The sequence below is a fragment of the Dermochelys coriacea genome, chromosome 5 (genome assembly GCF_009764565.3).
Source record: "Dermochelys coriacea isolate rDerCor1 chromosome 5, rDerCor1.pri.v4, whole genome shotgun sequence".
Taxonomy (NCBI): Eukaryota; Metazoa; Chordata; order Testudines; family Dermochelyidae; genus Dermochelys; species Dermochelys coriacea.
In genome coordinates this window covers 122,808,363-122,822,222 of record NC_050072.1, presented here as the reverse complement: position 1 = coordinate 122,822,222, position 13,860 = coordinate 122,808,363, and the positions used below count along the sequence as shown (strand labels likewise).

General features: G+C 42.0%; 1 protein-coding gene across 2 annotated transcripts in view; it reads right to left on the bottom strand.

The window, feature by feature from the left end:
• The window catches only part of SNX30 (sorting nexin family member 30), a 64,327-nt gene that overhangs the window by 23,720 nt on the left and 26,747 nt on the right, over positions 1-13,860 (bottom strand). Inside the window, exons 3-6 of one of the 2 annotated variants that reach the window (XM_038401677.2) lie at positions 10,605-10,715; positions 3,649-3,807; positions 2,326-2,521; positions 1,054-1,253 (exon numbers count right to left, since the gene is read on the bottom strand). In XM_038401677.2, coding sequence (XP_038257605.1) covers positions 1,054-1,253; positions 2,326-2,521; positions 3,649-3,807; positions 10,605-10,715 — 666 coding nt within the window. The remainder of the gene's footprint in view (positions 1-1,053; positions 1,254-2,325; positions 2,522-3,648; positions 3,808-10,604; positions 10,716-13,860) is intronic. The other variant, XM_043514418.1, reaches the window with a different exon arrangement.

Here is a 13,860-nt window from a genome sequence, read left to right as displayed (position 1 = left end):
CACATCATGTTTGAAAATCTCAGGCTTTGCATCTATGTTGGCTTGCGTTCTGTAAAGCCTTGCCCCAGAATCAAACACCAAGTCAAAACCAGAGTGATTAATTTCAGCACTCAACATGTTTAACCCAATATTTTTTGCATGCTTCATTGAACAAAAAACCTAATATGTGCCTCAAATCTGAACAGAGAAAGAAACGTACTTGTAATGCAGGAGTTTAACACTTATGAAAGCACGACAGAGAAAGTTTTAGTGAAGATATCAATTAACTCCTCCTTAATATCCCAAGTGAGATTTAAAAATAATTTAAAGCACAAAAACAATGCCTATTAACTGATCCTGCATATTGAACAGACTGCATCAGTGCTCTTATTCACTAAAGAGACACGTTCTGTTCAGAACGTGCATGCAGATTTGTGGCAAGGGAATAATTTGTACTTTACCCAAGTAATACGCTAGGATTTTATCCAACAAGTGGCATATTGCAAAACATCTGATGTTCCTGGTTTTGTAAGGGAAAAAAAGCCACACCAAAGCTAGGTCATTGAACACCATTACTTAAAAGTTATGCCACTGTTTTGGTTCACAGAATTTAAATGCTAGACAACCACGGGAGATAGATTTGCAAGAAGGTTCCATGCAGAGTCCAGCTTATCACCATCACAGATTTTAGTAACACGTTTTTGTAGTATCGGTCTCTTTCATACAAATAGTTTTAGATAGGGCTCTCCAAGACTCAAGTTTGACTCCTAAAAAGGATAGCATGTTGAAAGACAAAAACACATTGCCATTACCAATAGGAGAACAATTCTAAAATGCAGATCAAATGCACATGACCTCTGTTTAGGCAGAACAAGACCATGACATAAATTTGACATTTTATGTGCATAATATTTTTCTGATCCTGGGTAGAAACACTAAGAATATAACGCTTATCTTTATAATGAGAAACAATCCCTACAAGATGACATTTCACAGCTAGGTTTCTCTATGCTTATTCCACCCCCCAGCCTCTAAACAAAAAGCGTGGACTTGCTGTCAAATGGTCTCTGTTACCTTCATGGACTCAGAGTACAAGATGTACTCTCTGAGTACAGGCAGGAAGTCGTCCGTCATGTCATCACTCAGTTCCTCAAGAGCGGTACAGCAGTTCCCGATACAGGCAGACACTCCTTCCAGGGGTTCTGCTAGCTCCACTTCTAACCCACCCCAGGTGGAGTAAACTGGTCCATACTCTCGCAGTTCCACCAGGTATTCTGGAAGAGACATTAAGAGGAAACATTTCAATTCTACAGTGACATTCAGGCAATTTGGTTTAAAAAAAAAAAGCAGTGGCTATTTCACCATCATACTCGACTCAAACATTTGGAAAGGCTGATCAGGTCACTGCTATCAATTGATGCACATAACCAGATGCAGATATTTACCAGAAAAAACTCTAGACTTTACAAAGCACCCTTCTTTGCCAGTGAAGATTAAATATCCATTTTATCCATTTCTCACCAAGCCTCTTCAGACAGAGGTCAGGTTTCTCGGTGCTTGCATTAGATTAGCTGCTTTCCTCAAAGAAGCAATACAGAACCACACAAAGCCCAAGAGTCTGATCTTAACTGGCAGTAAAGAGCTCCAGTAATAAAGACGAGATAGTATTAGTGAGAACATGGTGTAAGGGGAACGAAGTATGTAGGATCCCTTCTGTTTTACTGCTCCTATATTATTAGGCCAGGTGAGAGCTACTGCATGAGCTTCTACCTGTAGCCTATGCAGGAGCTAGGGTGACATTTATTTCCCCTCACAGCTTAAAATCAGAATTTTAGCTGATTTGTAATGAGATCTAGTTAGTCCTGTCAAAAAAGCTCAAGGCAACCAAGTATGAGTACATCTAGGAGTATCCTGGATTAGGGATTTCTGGAAATCTATAGATTCTAGTGGTCTAATCCTAGAATTAAACATTAGGGGTCAGCAATTCCATTTAATATGGTGGACTGCAAGAGAAGAATTCTCTTCATTATTTACCCTATTCTGTTTTGTTGTTTATTGCTGGCAAAATGGAATAACTTGCTCTTCTAATGGTTAAAGGCTACCCAACAGAGTTAAAACACTGGGAATCAACACAATAGCCTCTTCTGCTTGCACCTTAACAAGTACCCAACTCATACATATTATACAACTATCATAAAATTACACGAGTCTGTACAGAATACTCCTTTTGATGCACCCAGTTTAAAAAAAAAAAAAAAAAGGCCAGAATCACTGAATGCAGGTAGTTTCAGCAGTACTACCAGTGTACTGCCTCTTACTAAGCTCGCAATGTGCTAGAGTTCTTACCCAGTTCCTCCTTGATTATCCGCTGTGCTATTCTGTCAATGGTTCCAAGCTTGAGAACAAACGTATCTAAGTAGTCTCCAATGGCTGCAAACTCCAACGGTCGACTTCTGAGTTTGTAACCACCTGTGACATATTTTACAGACTCTCCCATCTTGGAGAGCAATGCCATTCCTTGTTTTTTATAGGCATTAAGATCCTGGCAATGACAAGAAACGTACTGTTTGCATGTAGAAAAACAAGTACCATCCCCAATCTAGAGTCATGCTTCAATTTCAGAGCACAGCAGAGAAAGTTTATGAAAGTAGGATGTTAATTCTGGCATCTAAATCCTGCTTTAAAAAGCTCACCTCTGCTTCTCATATAAGCTAGGCACACAGAGTGCATCAGATGCATCGACAGACAATGGGATATTTTACAGCCTTGTCTCCCTCTTGTACATTAGGGTAACAGGGGTTAGGAAGTTAACAAGCTACTTAGCCTATTAGCAGGAGGGAAGCTTAAAAAGAGCACAGGAAGGAAGTGTTCAAGAAGAAAGGGGAAAGAGAAGAAGGCTAGGAGAGCCTGAACCAGAGAAGCTCCTTGAGTAGAGACACCACAGCACCCACCACTCATGCCCCCCCCCAACCTTTAGAGAAGGGACCAGAAAGCTGGAAAACAATATAAAGATGTGGATGCACGGTTAGGTATTGGTGGAGGGATTGAGATACTAAAATAAAGAAGAGTGTTTAAAAGCAAAAAGGTCTCAGAGGTCTGTGTTCATGGATGAATTCAGGGGTACAGTAAGTATGCCCCATTCCCAGGAGCCCAAGTGCCAACAGGCAGACTGCTATCACCCATGCCCCTGTAGGTGAGCACCTTTCTTTCCACAATATCTCCTGCATAGTTGGCATATGTGCACCTTTTATATTGTATATATACACTCACACTCTGACTGTTAATAACCATTTGGAGTCCGATGCTTTTGAATAGAGTTAGTCAGATCCTCAGCCCCACATCCTTGCAGAAGAGGAATCCTGCCTTCAAATATAGGGGTGTGAAATAAACAGGGCCAGAGCACACTGGTAGAGCCTTACTGATGTAATGGCCCTCAAAGCTAGAGCAGCCCATTGGGTTGGACATCCAGCATAGAGGGAAGGCAGAAAGGTTGTTAACAGCCACTTTGCATCCCCAGCAGCTTCTCTGCTATGCTGAGCATGGGCTTGTCCTAGGCCTAGCCTGGTTGGTTGCGTTTCTTATCCTCAGGCTCCTTTATCACATTCATTTTCAACAGCTCACGTTTCTCGGATCTCTTTGGATTGTGTATGTTTAAATTCAGATGCTTACCTTGGCTGTGAGAAACACACTGAAATGTTCATTGAAAGAAAGGACTGGATGATCTGCAATTCTTTTCAAGAATTTATCTAAAGCTTTCCTCCTCGTCTCCACAAATTCTTCAGAAAAGCGATCGACAACACCCTTCATCACAAATTTCTCAGGAAGGGGCTGTGAAGAAAGGCAGAGAGAGAGAGAGAGAGAGACACGGTTTTCAGTAGAATAAAAGCCAATTGCTTTTGCTGATACTGCCTTGTTTCTATTAATTAGCTAGTTCACTCTTGACACAAGTAAATGGAGATGCTGTTAATAGGAACTGCATTTTTTTTCCAGTTATCCTGAAATAAATCTGGACTAATTCAATTTAACTCAGTAGTGTCACTCCAAAGTCACACCAATGTAGCAGAAACAAAACTGGCCCATGGCCTTTGGAGACATTACAAATGTACCTCATATTGGGGTGAGGAGTGGACCAGGGAAGAAAACCTCTCTACTGTACCCAATTTACCTACATTTATGCTCCAATTCAGGAAAGCACATACTTAACTTTAAGTATGTACTTAAATCCCATTCACCTCAGGGGGACTTAGGCCCACGTTCAAGTGCTGTTCTGAATAGAGATGCCTTCCTGGATCAGCTCATTGCTAAGAAGTTTCAGGCAAACCCTAAAAAAGTCTGGAAAAGCATCTGAAAGCTCAAATGCTTTCGAGTGGGTTGGAAGAAGTAGTAGACTTTTGCAAGCATCTTCCCCCCCCCCCCTTTAAAAATTGTGACTGAAAGTTTACCAGTTCCAAGATACCTACTTGAGCTTCTAGGCTCAACTGTCTCTGGATTTCTTTTCTTCCTACTGTTAAAGCTGAATGTGCAACTGAATGAAGGCCAGGTAAAGGCCCCACTGAAAGATCGGGCCTGTACCATGATAAGGTGTGCTGTCACTGCCAACAAAAGTGAAAGTTAAGTATGGGATAAGTTTTTCTTTAAAGTAGTGCCTGCCAATTGGGCCTGTTCTTTTTCCCCTCCTACACTTCTGCAATGCCTTAGTGCTCAACTCCTCCCTCAATGTGACAGATGAAGAGCACTAACCCCTGCAGTAGATCTCCATCACAAGCTCTGGAATGAATCTACTAATTCTGGAACATTAACTAGCCATCTGTTTCATTTCTCATTAATTAGGGTTTATCTTTACGTTATAGGCAGCAAAAGCTTTACATTTGTGAGGAACTGTAGTCTGGTAGTTGCAGGAGGACTGGACACCTTGGATCGAGTCTCTGCTCTGCCGTTATATTTGCTGTGTGACCTTGGGTAATTCACTTAGCCTTCTTCTGCTTCAATTTATCCCCCTCTAGATGGGGGGAGGGCAATCACCACAAACTACAGCACAGCTGCATCTCTAATCACATTTTCACCCTCCCATTCAGATTAGCATGAATAGAGATAGTGACCAAAGCCAAATACCAATCAGGGGTTTGGCACACCTCTAGTTACCATGCCTGCAATTTAAAGAGGTATTAATTTGATCATTTTGTACTTCTGAGAAATTTGCACCATCTCCGTACAGCAGCCTGGACTCCAAAGCTGTGATACTAGGTTTGGGTATTATTTTGTTTGTTTTTTTTTTAAGCCCCACACCATGGTTTGTTCCAAGTTTGCTTTCCTATTCTGTAAGAGTGGAAAGAATGTCAGACTCTGTGCAGACTGTAATATATACCCATCATTAAATGAAGATTAACTCAGCAACTAATGAGAAGTCTCTAACTGAAGAGAATCTTTCTTGCCATCTGAAGTTGGAAAGAGGAAACCTGAGGTAAAAATGAAGTGAGAGGACTTCCACACTAGAAACAGTGCCAGACCATTACTAGTGTTGAAACACTTCAGTTTCTCCAGCATTTTGATGGGTACCATATGGGACCACAGCAAAGGAAGCATTACCATCAAAAAAAGAGGTGGTTTGCCAAGGTTAGTTGATCCATCCCACAGATGGTTAGGACAGTCACAAAGCTTAGGTGTTTGTGCTGGACGTGAATTCGGAAAGTTTCTAATTTTGATGATTTACTTCAAATATCTCAACAAGAAATTCCATAAATTTACATTTTTATAAGATTTATGCAATGGTATGTTGGAGCAGTGGAATGTTTCTTGCAGGTCACACTCGATAATCATAATAGTCTCTTTCCTTAAGATCCATTAGTTACTTGAAGAGGGGAAAAAAAAAAAAAAAAAAAAAAGGGAGTTTCCTCATACTTCATAACTGCAGTGAGAGGATGCCAGCTAAGCGATAAGTTCGTACAACTTCACCAACACCACAAAGGGGAGGAAGAGAGACACTGAACCAGTCCGATTCTTTAAATGAATGGGAATCAAATCAATGCACCGAGAAGCCATAGACCAATTATTACAAACCCCTTACTTTTTAAATGAAAATTGAGGGTTTTTAAAAATGCACTCAGAGGTCAGTTATGTTTCCCCACAAAGGTTTTTTTTTTTTTTAACCTGACCACTCCCAATAAGTTCATTTACATAATTTCCAAGAAAGCAAATGAATTGGCCATTTAGAAACACAAATGATTAGGATCCATGCTACTATATAGCCAATAGTGCCTGTGACAAAATTAAAGCCAAGTACTTTGAGAGCAAATCAGCAGCACTTTCAAAAGAGTCCTGCAAATATTACAATTAGTCTTTGGCAATACCCAGTATACCATAAAGTGGAAAAACAATGTATTATATGGAGAATTTTATATAAACCGCCTTGGCTTTTACATACATCAAGTCTAAAGATCATGGGAATTGTATTACAAGAAAAAAAAAATAAGTGAATTATGACTCACTTATTCACTGGATTGCAGTACTTAGTATTTAGATCGATGGAGAGATATTCAAAGTTGATTGCTCTTTAGTGGATTGAACTATTCTCCAATATCTGTAAACTGACTCCATGTTCTTTAATTAAGTAGTCATATAATTCTGAAACCTTTTACATAAAGGGCTTAAAGATACAGGTCTGTAAATGAGACAAGAGTAATTTCCCCAACTATTAAAATGGACCAGTTCAATACTGAACTGCAGTGGTGTTGCACGAGCCACACTCTGCTCTCAATTACATCTATGCAAACAATTACTTCAATGGACTTGCACAGGTCTAAGAGCAGAATTTGGCCTGGTAGGATTTCAGAGGATTGGGGAGGAAGAATTCAATTATTCATTGGCTTAATATATTTATTTTGTACCTTTCCCTAAGGAAAAAAGGCACGCAAGACCAGATACTCAGGAGAAAGCCCTTTTCAACTGCTACCAAAGATCCTTATGCAAGACATGTGTGCAAGTACATCATCAATACATTTCCTTACAGTGCAAACTGATTATTAAAATAATTTGCTTCTATGGCAAATATGCTGTGGTATTTGGCATACAAAACATTTAAGCAAACCTGACAGCAGGTGCAGACAGAAGCCATTTATCTGTAACCTGTAAGTGGACTGCTCCATACTCTCCAGTGTCAAACTGGAGAGCTTCTGGAATTGCTCCATTTTCCCCCACTCAGAATTTTTAGGAAGGGCAGGTGCCGTAGCTTAATACAGCTCCACCAGGAGGCAATACAAGCAGAGACAATAGATTTTCCTCAATTCTAACCTAGATGAAAAAAATCACCACTCTAAAAAATGAACATGAAAGTAAAGGCTGTGTGTGCTTTATAGCTAGGGTGACTAGATGTTCATGTACAAGGATTACTCCTGTTTGCTGCCAGGAACTTGGTTTGTTCGTGCTTCAATGGAACAGGCTACTCGTATGTCCACCTATCCCTTCTAGTTTTTTGCCCTCCCTGCCTCAACACAACCCTCATATCCAGCCACCTACACTGTACCACATGCCCTTGTTTGCTTTCAGAGGTCTGACAGATGCTGGAATACTCTGAGAATCTGCCACCTGAGCTGCGAAGCCCTAGATTCCATCACAGGCAGCTGCACAAAGAAGGAACCTAGTACATCACCCAGCCACGAGGTCAGCCCTAAGGCAGAGGAGGGAAAGTGCAGCAATAGCGGGATAAACACAAACCCACCCAAGGCTTCCTCCCACTCCAATTTCATGCAGTCCCTCTGCTGTTGTGCCGCTTAACATATGCTTACAATAAAATCAGAGGGCTAGTGGCAACACACTACATTGGAGCTAAAAAGCCCTGGAAGCCCAAGGGTAAGACTACAGGATTTAGAGTGCCCCATAATTTGGTATGTCTATGCAGGTCTACTGTTAGAATCACGAGACTGGCAGCCGAGGGGGACGGTTGGGCTATGGGCATTACATACAGAGAATGCATGAGACTACGGACAGAACACAGAACTCAAGACAGCAGGCGGCTGGTTGCCTTGAAGAGAAAACCTGGCTAAGAAGCCTTTGGCAGAGAGGAGCTATCCTTCTACCCTCATGAGCCCTCTTACATCCCCAGCTGTCAGCACACCCAACCAGCACCCCAAGTTTGACCCCAGCATGGTCACCCTAATTAATGTTTGTTGTTTTACCCTTTGTCGCTCCTTTCTGAAGGCCTACAATAATCACCCACACTTAGAATTCCATCAAGAGGGCAGTGACAGATACTAAGGATACAGGGCTGTCCCTAGCTATTCTGGGGCCCTACAGAGCCCCCTCGTGGGGGGGTGCATTGTGGGGGAGGAGTGGGGGGGCTGGCCCCAGGCCTCCGTGGGGGGGTGGGGCTGGTTTGGGGGGCAAGGGGGAAAACCACCCTCCAGCACTCACCGGCAGCGCAGCTGGGGCTGGGATGCTGCACTTCCTGCTGCCGGTGAATGCAAGCCCAGCCCTGCTGCAGAGCTCAGGGGAGTGGGGGCGGGAAGAGCCGGAGCAGGGGCTGGAGCAGCATACAGCTGCACAGGGCACCAGGAAAATTTGGTGCCCCAAGCAGCTGCGTACTTTGCGTATGGGTTATGACGACCCTGTAAGGATAGATGCGTTTGTATCTTGAACAAAAAAAACCCACCACTCTAAAATCATTCTGTGCGCACACTAAAAATCACCGAGTGCTGTTGCTTCCTGCCCCGCCAGCTACATTCCAACACTGAACTCACTTAGAGGGAATTGCCGAAAGATTTTTTGCTACTGTACTGTGGCTAGGGAATCCAGTGTAGGAGCAGCCAGCAGTTGAGTGACCATCACCACATAGTTCTCTGTATCCAATTTGGAAAAATTTATCCCTCTTCGTAGCTGAACTTAGTCCCAGCTGCACTGTTACTATCAGTGAAAGTTTATCATGGCTTCATATTCCCAGACAAGCACATGTGGAAGTGAAATCAAATAGACTTAGAATACTAAGTAGTGCTTTTTCAGGCAAGCCTCATACTCCTTGATGGTTCAGCATGAGGCTTATTTTTTTCCTGCCCTGAACTCTTAAGTCAAGGTTGTTCAGTCCCAAGGGGATGCAGATTGTGTGTCCACAAATAGTGACCGTTTGTAAAGGGGGTTAGGGGAACAGCAAATTGAGATTTACTGTTAAAAACGAAGAGCTGCAGGGTGATCTGCAATGTGCTCAGTACTTGATCATCACAGGTTCACACCACACTTACATTGGTGGAGTCTCAGCTGGCCCAGGAAGAGTAGGCGGGGCAGTGATGCAGGTTTGCCAGCGCTCTCTGCACTGGTCCCAAATTCAATATAATATAGCTAGATTTTCTTTGCATTATTCTAGCACTTTAAATTAAAAAAAAAAAAAAACAGAAAAGGTGCAAAAAAAAAGATAGATTTAAAAAAAAATCCATCTAATAAAACAGTTGGCATTTTAGTTCATTGTCCAGAGAGTGGTTTCACACAATGGATGCAAGAAGTGCTTCTAGCAGCCCTTTACACAGCTAGAGGGGAATTGATTACTACTATTTAAAAGACAGGAAATCATCAGAAGGAAAGCCTCCTCACAAGCCAACTTTCCTAGGTACGCAAAGGCTCACTCAGCATCTTACACAGCCTAGCTCCAGGAGCATTTCCCTTTAAAAGTCTGAGTAACAAAGCACATGGAACACACATTGCTAACTGAGCCTTATACGCACCAAGAGTGATGTTTTACATCAGTCTGCCCTGTGGTCAATCAGGAGTTCATGCAACCTTACTTAGAATCCTCAAAGGCCCAGGGGGAAAAGCAGCTACTATGTTAAGAGGAAGAAAGGAGACCCCAATCCTTTCAGACCACACACAAACATAGTAACAAGGCTGTCAGTTTCAGAGAGAGGGATAATTATTTAGGGCTTATTTAGCCAAGTTTTCAGTGGACAGAGGCCCAGCTGTCAGCCCAAGCAGTGAATGTACACATAACAGATCAGGTCACAGGCTCTCTCTAAAAATTTGGAACAGTCAGTTTCTTTCCCTTTTGGATTCCTCCAAATAGCACAAACAAACAGAGTTAGTAGGGAGTTTTCTTTATAACCCCTTACACATGCAAATCAGAGAGCATGTAGTTTAAATACTAGATACTATAACTTTAAGTGCATCAGAGGGAAGGGTGTTCCCACTCAAAAAGGGAACATGGAAACGTGATGCCTTAGAGAATGCATTGGCAATGGATAGTGCTGTCAGAAGCCAACAGCTAGGCAAACAGAAGAGGGTATCTAACCAACAGAATCGCTAAACATTAGTCATGTTATGAGGGAAGCTAGGAAGATGCCACCTTTCAACCAGAGTTAAACCTGGGTGATTGTTAGTGGTTTAGGCTGCATCATATGGGCAAGCATTTGGCATTTAAGATCCATAACATTTCAAAGCTGGCTGGCACAGATCAGGGCAGGCCCTTTTTGTGCTGCTTTGCTTTCTAAAGTCAGAATGTTCCACTTTAGAAGACAAGAATAGAACGAAGCTTTGCATTTTACACACCTTGAATCCATAACTGCTGAACAACCAGAAGATTCACTTTTTTTTAAGCAGACATTCTGAATACACAAGTGTTCAGCAACAGCTGACCCTGGCTTACTACATACGGGAATGAGATGTGTTGGCTGAGATTCCTCCAGCTTATTCCTCAACCAGTCAAAATCCTGGTACCGTCGGCGTACGGAGTATTCTGGCAAGTCAAACTCTGCCCGTGTAGTCTGGAAATAGTAACAAATGAGATTAGACCATTTTCCCCTAGAAAACGAATGAAAATTTTGAGAAATACAACAAACAAAGCTTTCCTTTTCATTTTAGAGCATATAGCCGAAGTGGCCTAGTTACCTTAAACTAGGAAGAACCAAACAAGCCTGGCAATCAGAATTCATGCCTCAAATTGAGTCCTTGGAATGCCAGTATGGGAGAAAAATATTTTTCAGCTTCAGGCCATGGAAGTACCACTTATAATATATTTGGAAACACAGTCAGTTTAGTTATTCAGATAAGTGTTCTATTTAAGATTTACTTTGAGTTAGCAGAGAAGAACATTTCCTCAGGGTGAAAAATGCGTAGGGTGGAGAAGTTGGGATAAAAAAAACTCCACTGAAATGTACACATTTGAAGGGAAATTGCATGAAATCTTCTCTCATTCCAAGAGAGAGCAAAATACTTTTAGCAACAGAGGATTAAAAAAAAAAAAAAAAGACCACCAAGATTACTCATGACTTTTTTACTCAAGAGACAGATTAATGGTGGGCAAAAACATGCATGTGTCATTGCTGGGCTCTGCCAAAGCCCCAGGTTTAGTACAGTCTCATTTCTATACAAGGCTGCATAATTAGCTAACTTAAAAATCATCACTCAATGTAACAGTCCTTGAGCAGACATTTCTCCAAGATGAAGTGAGCACCAAAGACAATTCTGACTCAAGCCATAATTTTTTAGTACTGTATTTTGGAGCTAGAATCAATTTCCAGATAACCACTAATGAAGAAGGCATGGACAGTAAGGGCAAGAAATGTCCTGAACCAGAGAAATTCCTAGCTGCAAAACCTCAGTTTAATTTCATTGGAGGAAAACTACAAATAAATAATGCACACAATATGTTCCTTGGATAGGCTGCAGCCAAGTAAGCAAGCCAGGAGTTGCTTGCACAGCACCTACAAGACGATTCACAAGTCCCAGCTCCTAGGCTCTGATCAGTGCATGGCTTTGGTATGTGCGCACTAGGAGCTCAACTATCTCGTGATTCCCTTGGGTCATAAGGCAGAGGGCCCTCATGAATTCACTGATCTTCCAACAGAAACTCAATGCCCTGATGAGAGAAGACTGGCTACCAAAGGAGAAACTAGAAGCCATAGCTTGTTATGTGGCTACCGCATGCAGCAGAGTACAGAAACCCTCACTGAATCATTTCCAAGAGAAGAGTGTTGGAAGTGCCATTGGGATACACATTTACATGGTGTCAGTAAGTGCTGTCTGATGAAAGTCAGCTGGAAAGAGAGTCCCGAGCTACCGCAGTAATGCATAGATTTTAAGGCCAGACAAAGATCGTTCGGTCACCTTGTCTGAATTCCTGTATCACACAGGCCACAGAATTTCATCCAATTAACTTATTTTGTCCAGTAACTAGTGTCCAACTATCAGCTCTTGATTTGAGGACATCATGGAGCCCAAGAATCCACCATCACCCTCAGTGTGTGCCTTGTGTCTGGTTTTAGCTTCTGTTTTTGTTATATCTTTTTCTTCTAAGTTAGAGAGCCCTTTAAGGCCTAAATGTTTTCTCCCTATGAATGTACTTCTACATCGTAAACAAGTCACCTCTCAATCTTTGAGAGGGTAAACAGATTGAGCTCTTTAAGCCTCACTGTAAGACACACAAGTCATTTGTGAGTCTTCGTTGCCCCCTCTCCAATTGTTTCAAGTGTATACCGAACTGGATGTATTCCAGCATCAGTCTCACCAACTCCATATGCAGAGATTTAAAAAGAAAAAAAGAAAAACAAAACATGTACCTTCTCTTATACTGTGTGTTTGGGATGTCAGGCTTTGTCCTTTGATGAACACCACCACGAAATTCAGCATATTAACACAGCAAGACATTCAGGTAGTAATAGAATGTCCCGACCATCACTGGATAGTGAAGAATAAGCTTTCAGAACAAATTAAGTGTTTAAGCTTGACCAAGGACCTGTTTAATACTTGAGACGAACTAGAAATGCTCCTCTTTTAGCACAGGGATACAAGGGTACTTTGAAGAGGATTCAAACGCTCGACACAAAAACTTAAAGTGGGAGAAAATAGGGTTGCCTGCGATAGCAGGGGACTGGACTCAAAGACCCAGGAGGTTCCTTCCAGTCCCACATTCTTAGGAGCTTGCCATTCCCGAGTGGTGTCTACAACGGGGCATTCCAGGAGATATTCAAATAGGTGTGTTGACTTCTCTCCCAATGCTGGCGTGGATGGGGTAGATCTGCCCTGTAGCACATTTATCATGCCTAGTGTCAGAATGCCAACAGGGACACGTCTCAGGGCGGCCAGGAATCTACACATCAGGACAAGATCTACGCTGTACAAAACCACTGGGATAAGCCAATGGCTGCAATTTTAGTGGATACAAGATCCCCATTCAGGACCAGCGCGGGTGGCACAGGCTAACTTTTGTTTTCCACTTTTAAGGGCTATTCTTTCCATCCATACCCTATTCCCATTCATGTCTGTGGCAAATTTTAAGTGCCCTGCCTAAAATACTTTTTAAAAAATGCTAATGAATATATGGTTTTAACTAGACAAACTTTCCCAGACTGGAAAAGATCAGATCAGCATGCCAGCTTGACAACAGCATTAGCTGGAATACTCTTAGTTCAGTCAGTTTTCATTGCCAGGAAGTGGACACAGCTAGAGGTGCAGTCTCCCCATTATCTTCTATTGTCAATGTGATTAAGTCATTGTCTTATCAATGATGTGGTAGAATGTAAAGAAATAAGAAGAGATGGAATGGACAAGACAGTCAGTCTGGACAAAAATTAAATTAGGGAAGAAAACTATTAGAGCCTCCCCTGGGATAGTGTTTGGGGTGTGCTATAGAACGCTGGGATCTAATTTGGATATGGATAGAGCCTTTTTTAATGAAGTAAATACTAATGGAAACTACGTGATCATGGGAGACTAACTTCTCAGATATAGACTGGAGGACGAGTGCTACTAATAATAATAGGGCTCAGATTTTCCTAGATGCGATAGCTGATGGATTCCTTCATCAAGTAGTTGCTGAACCGACTAGAGGGGTTGCCATTTTAGATTTGGTTTCGGTGAGCAGTGGGGACCTCATAGAAGAAATGGTTGTAGGGGACAATCTTGGTTCAA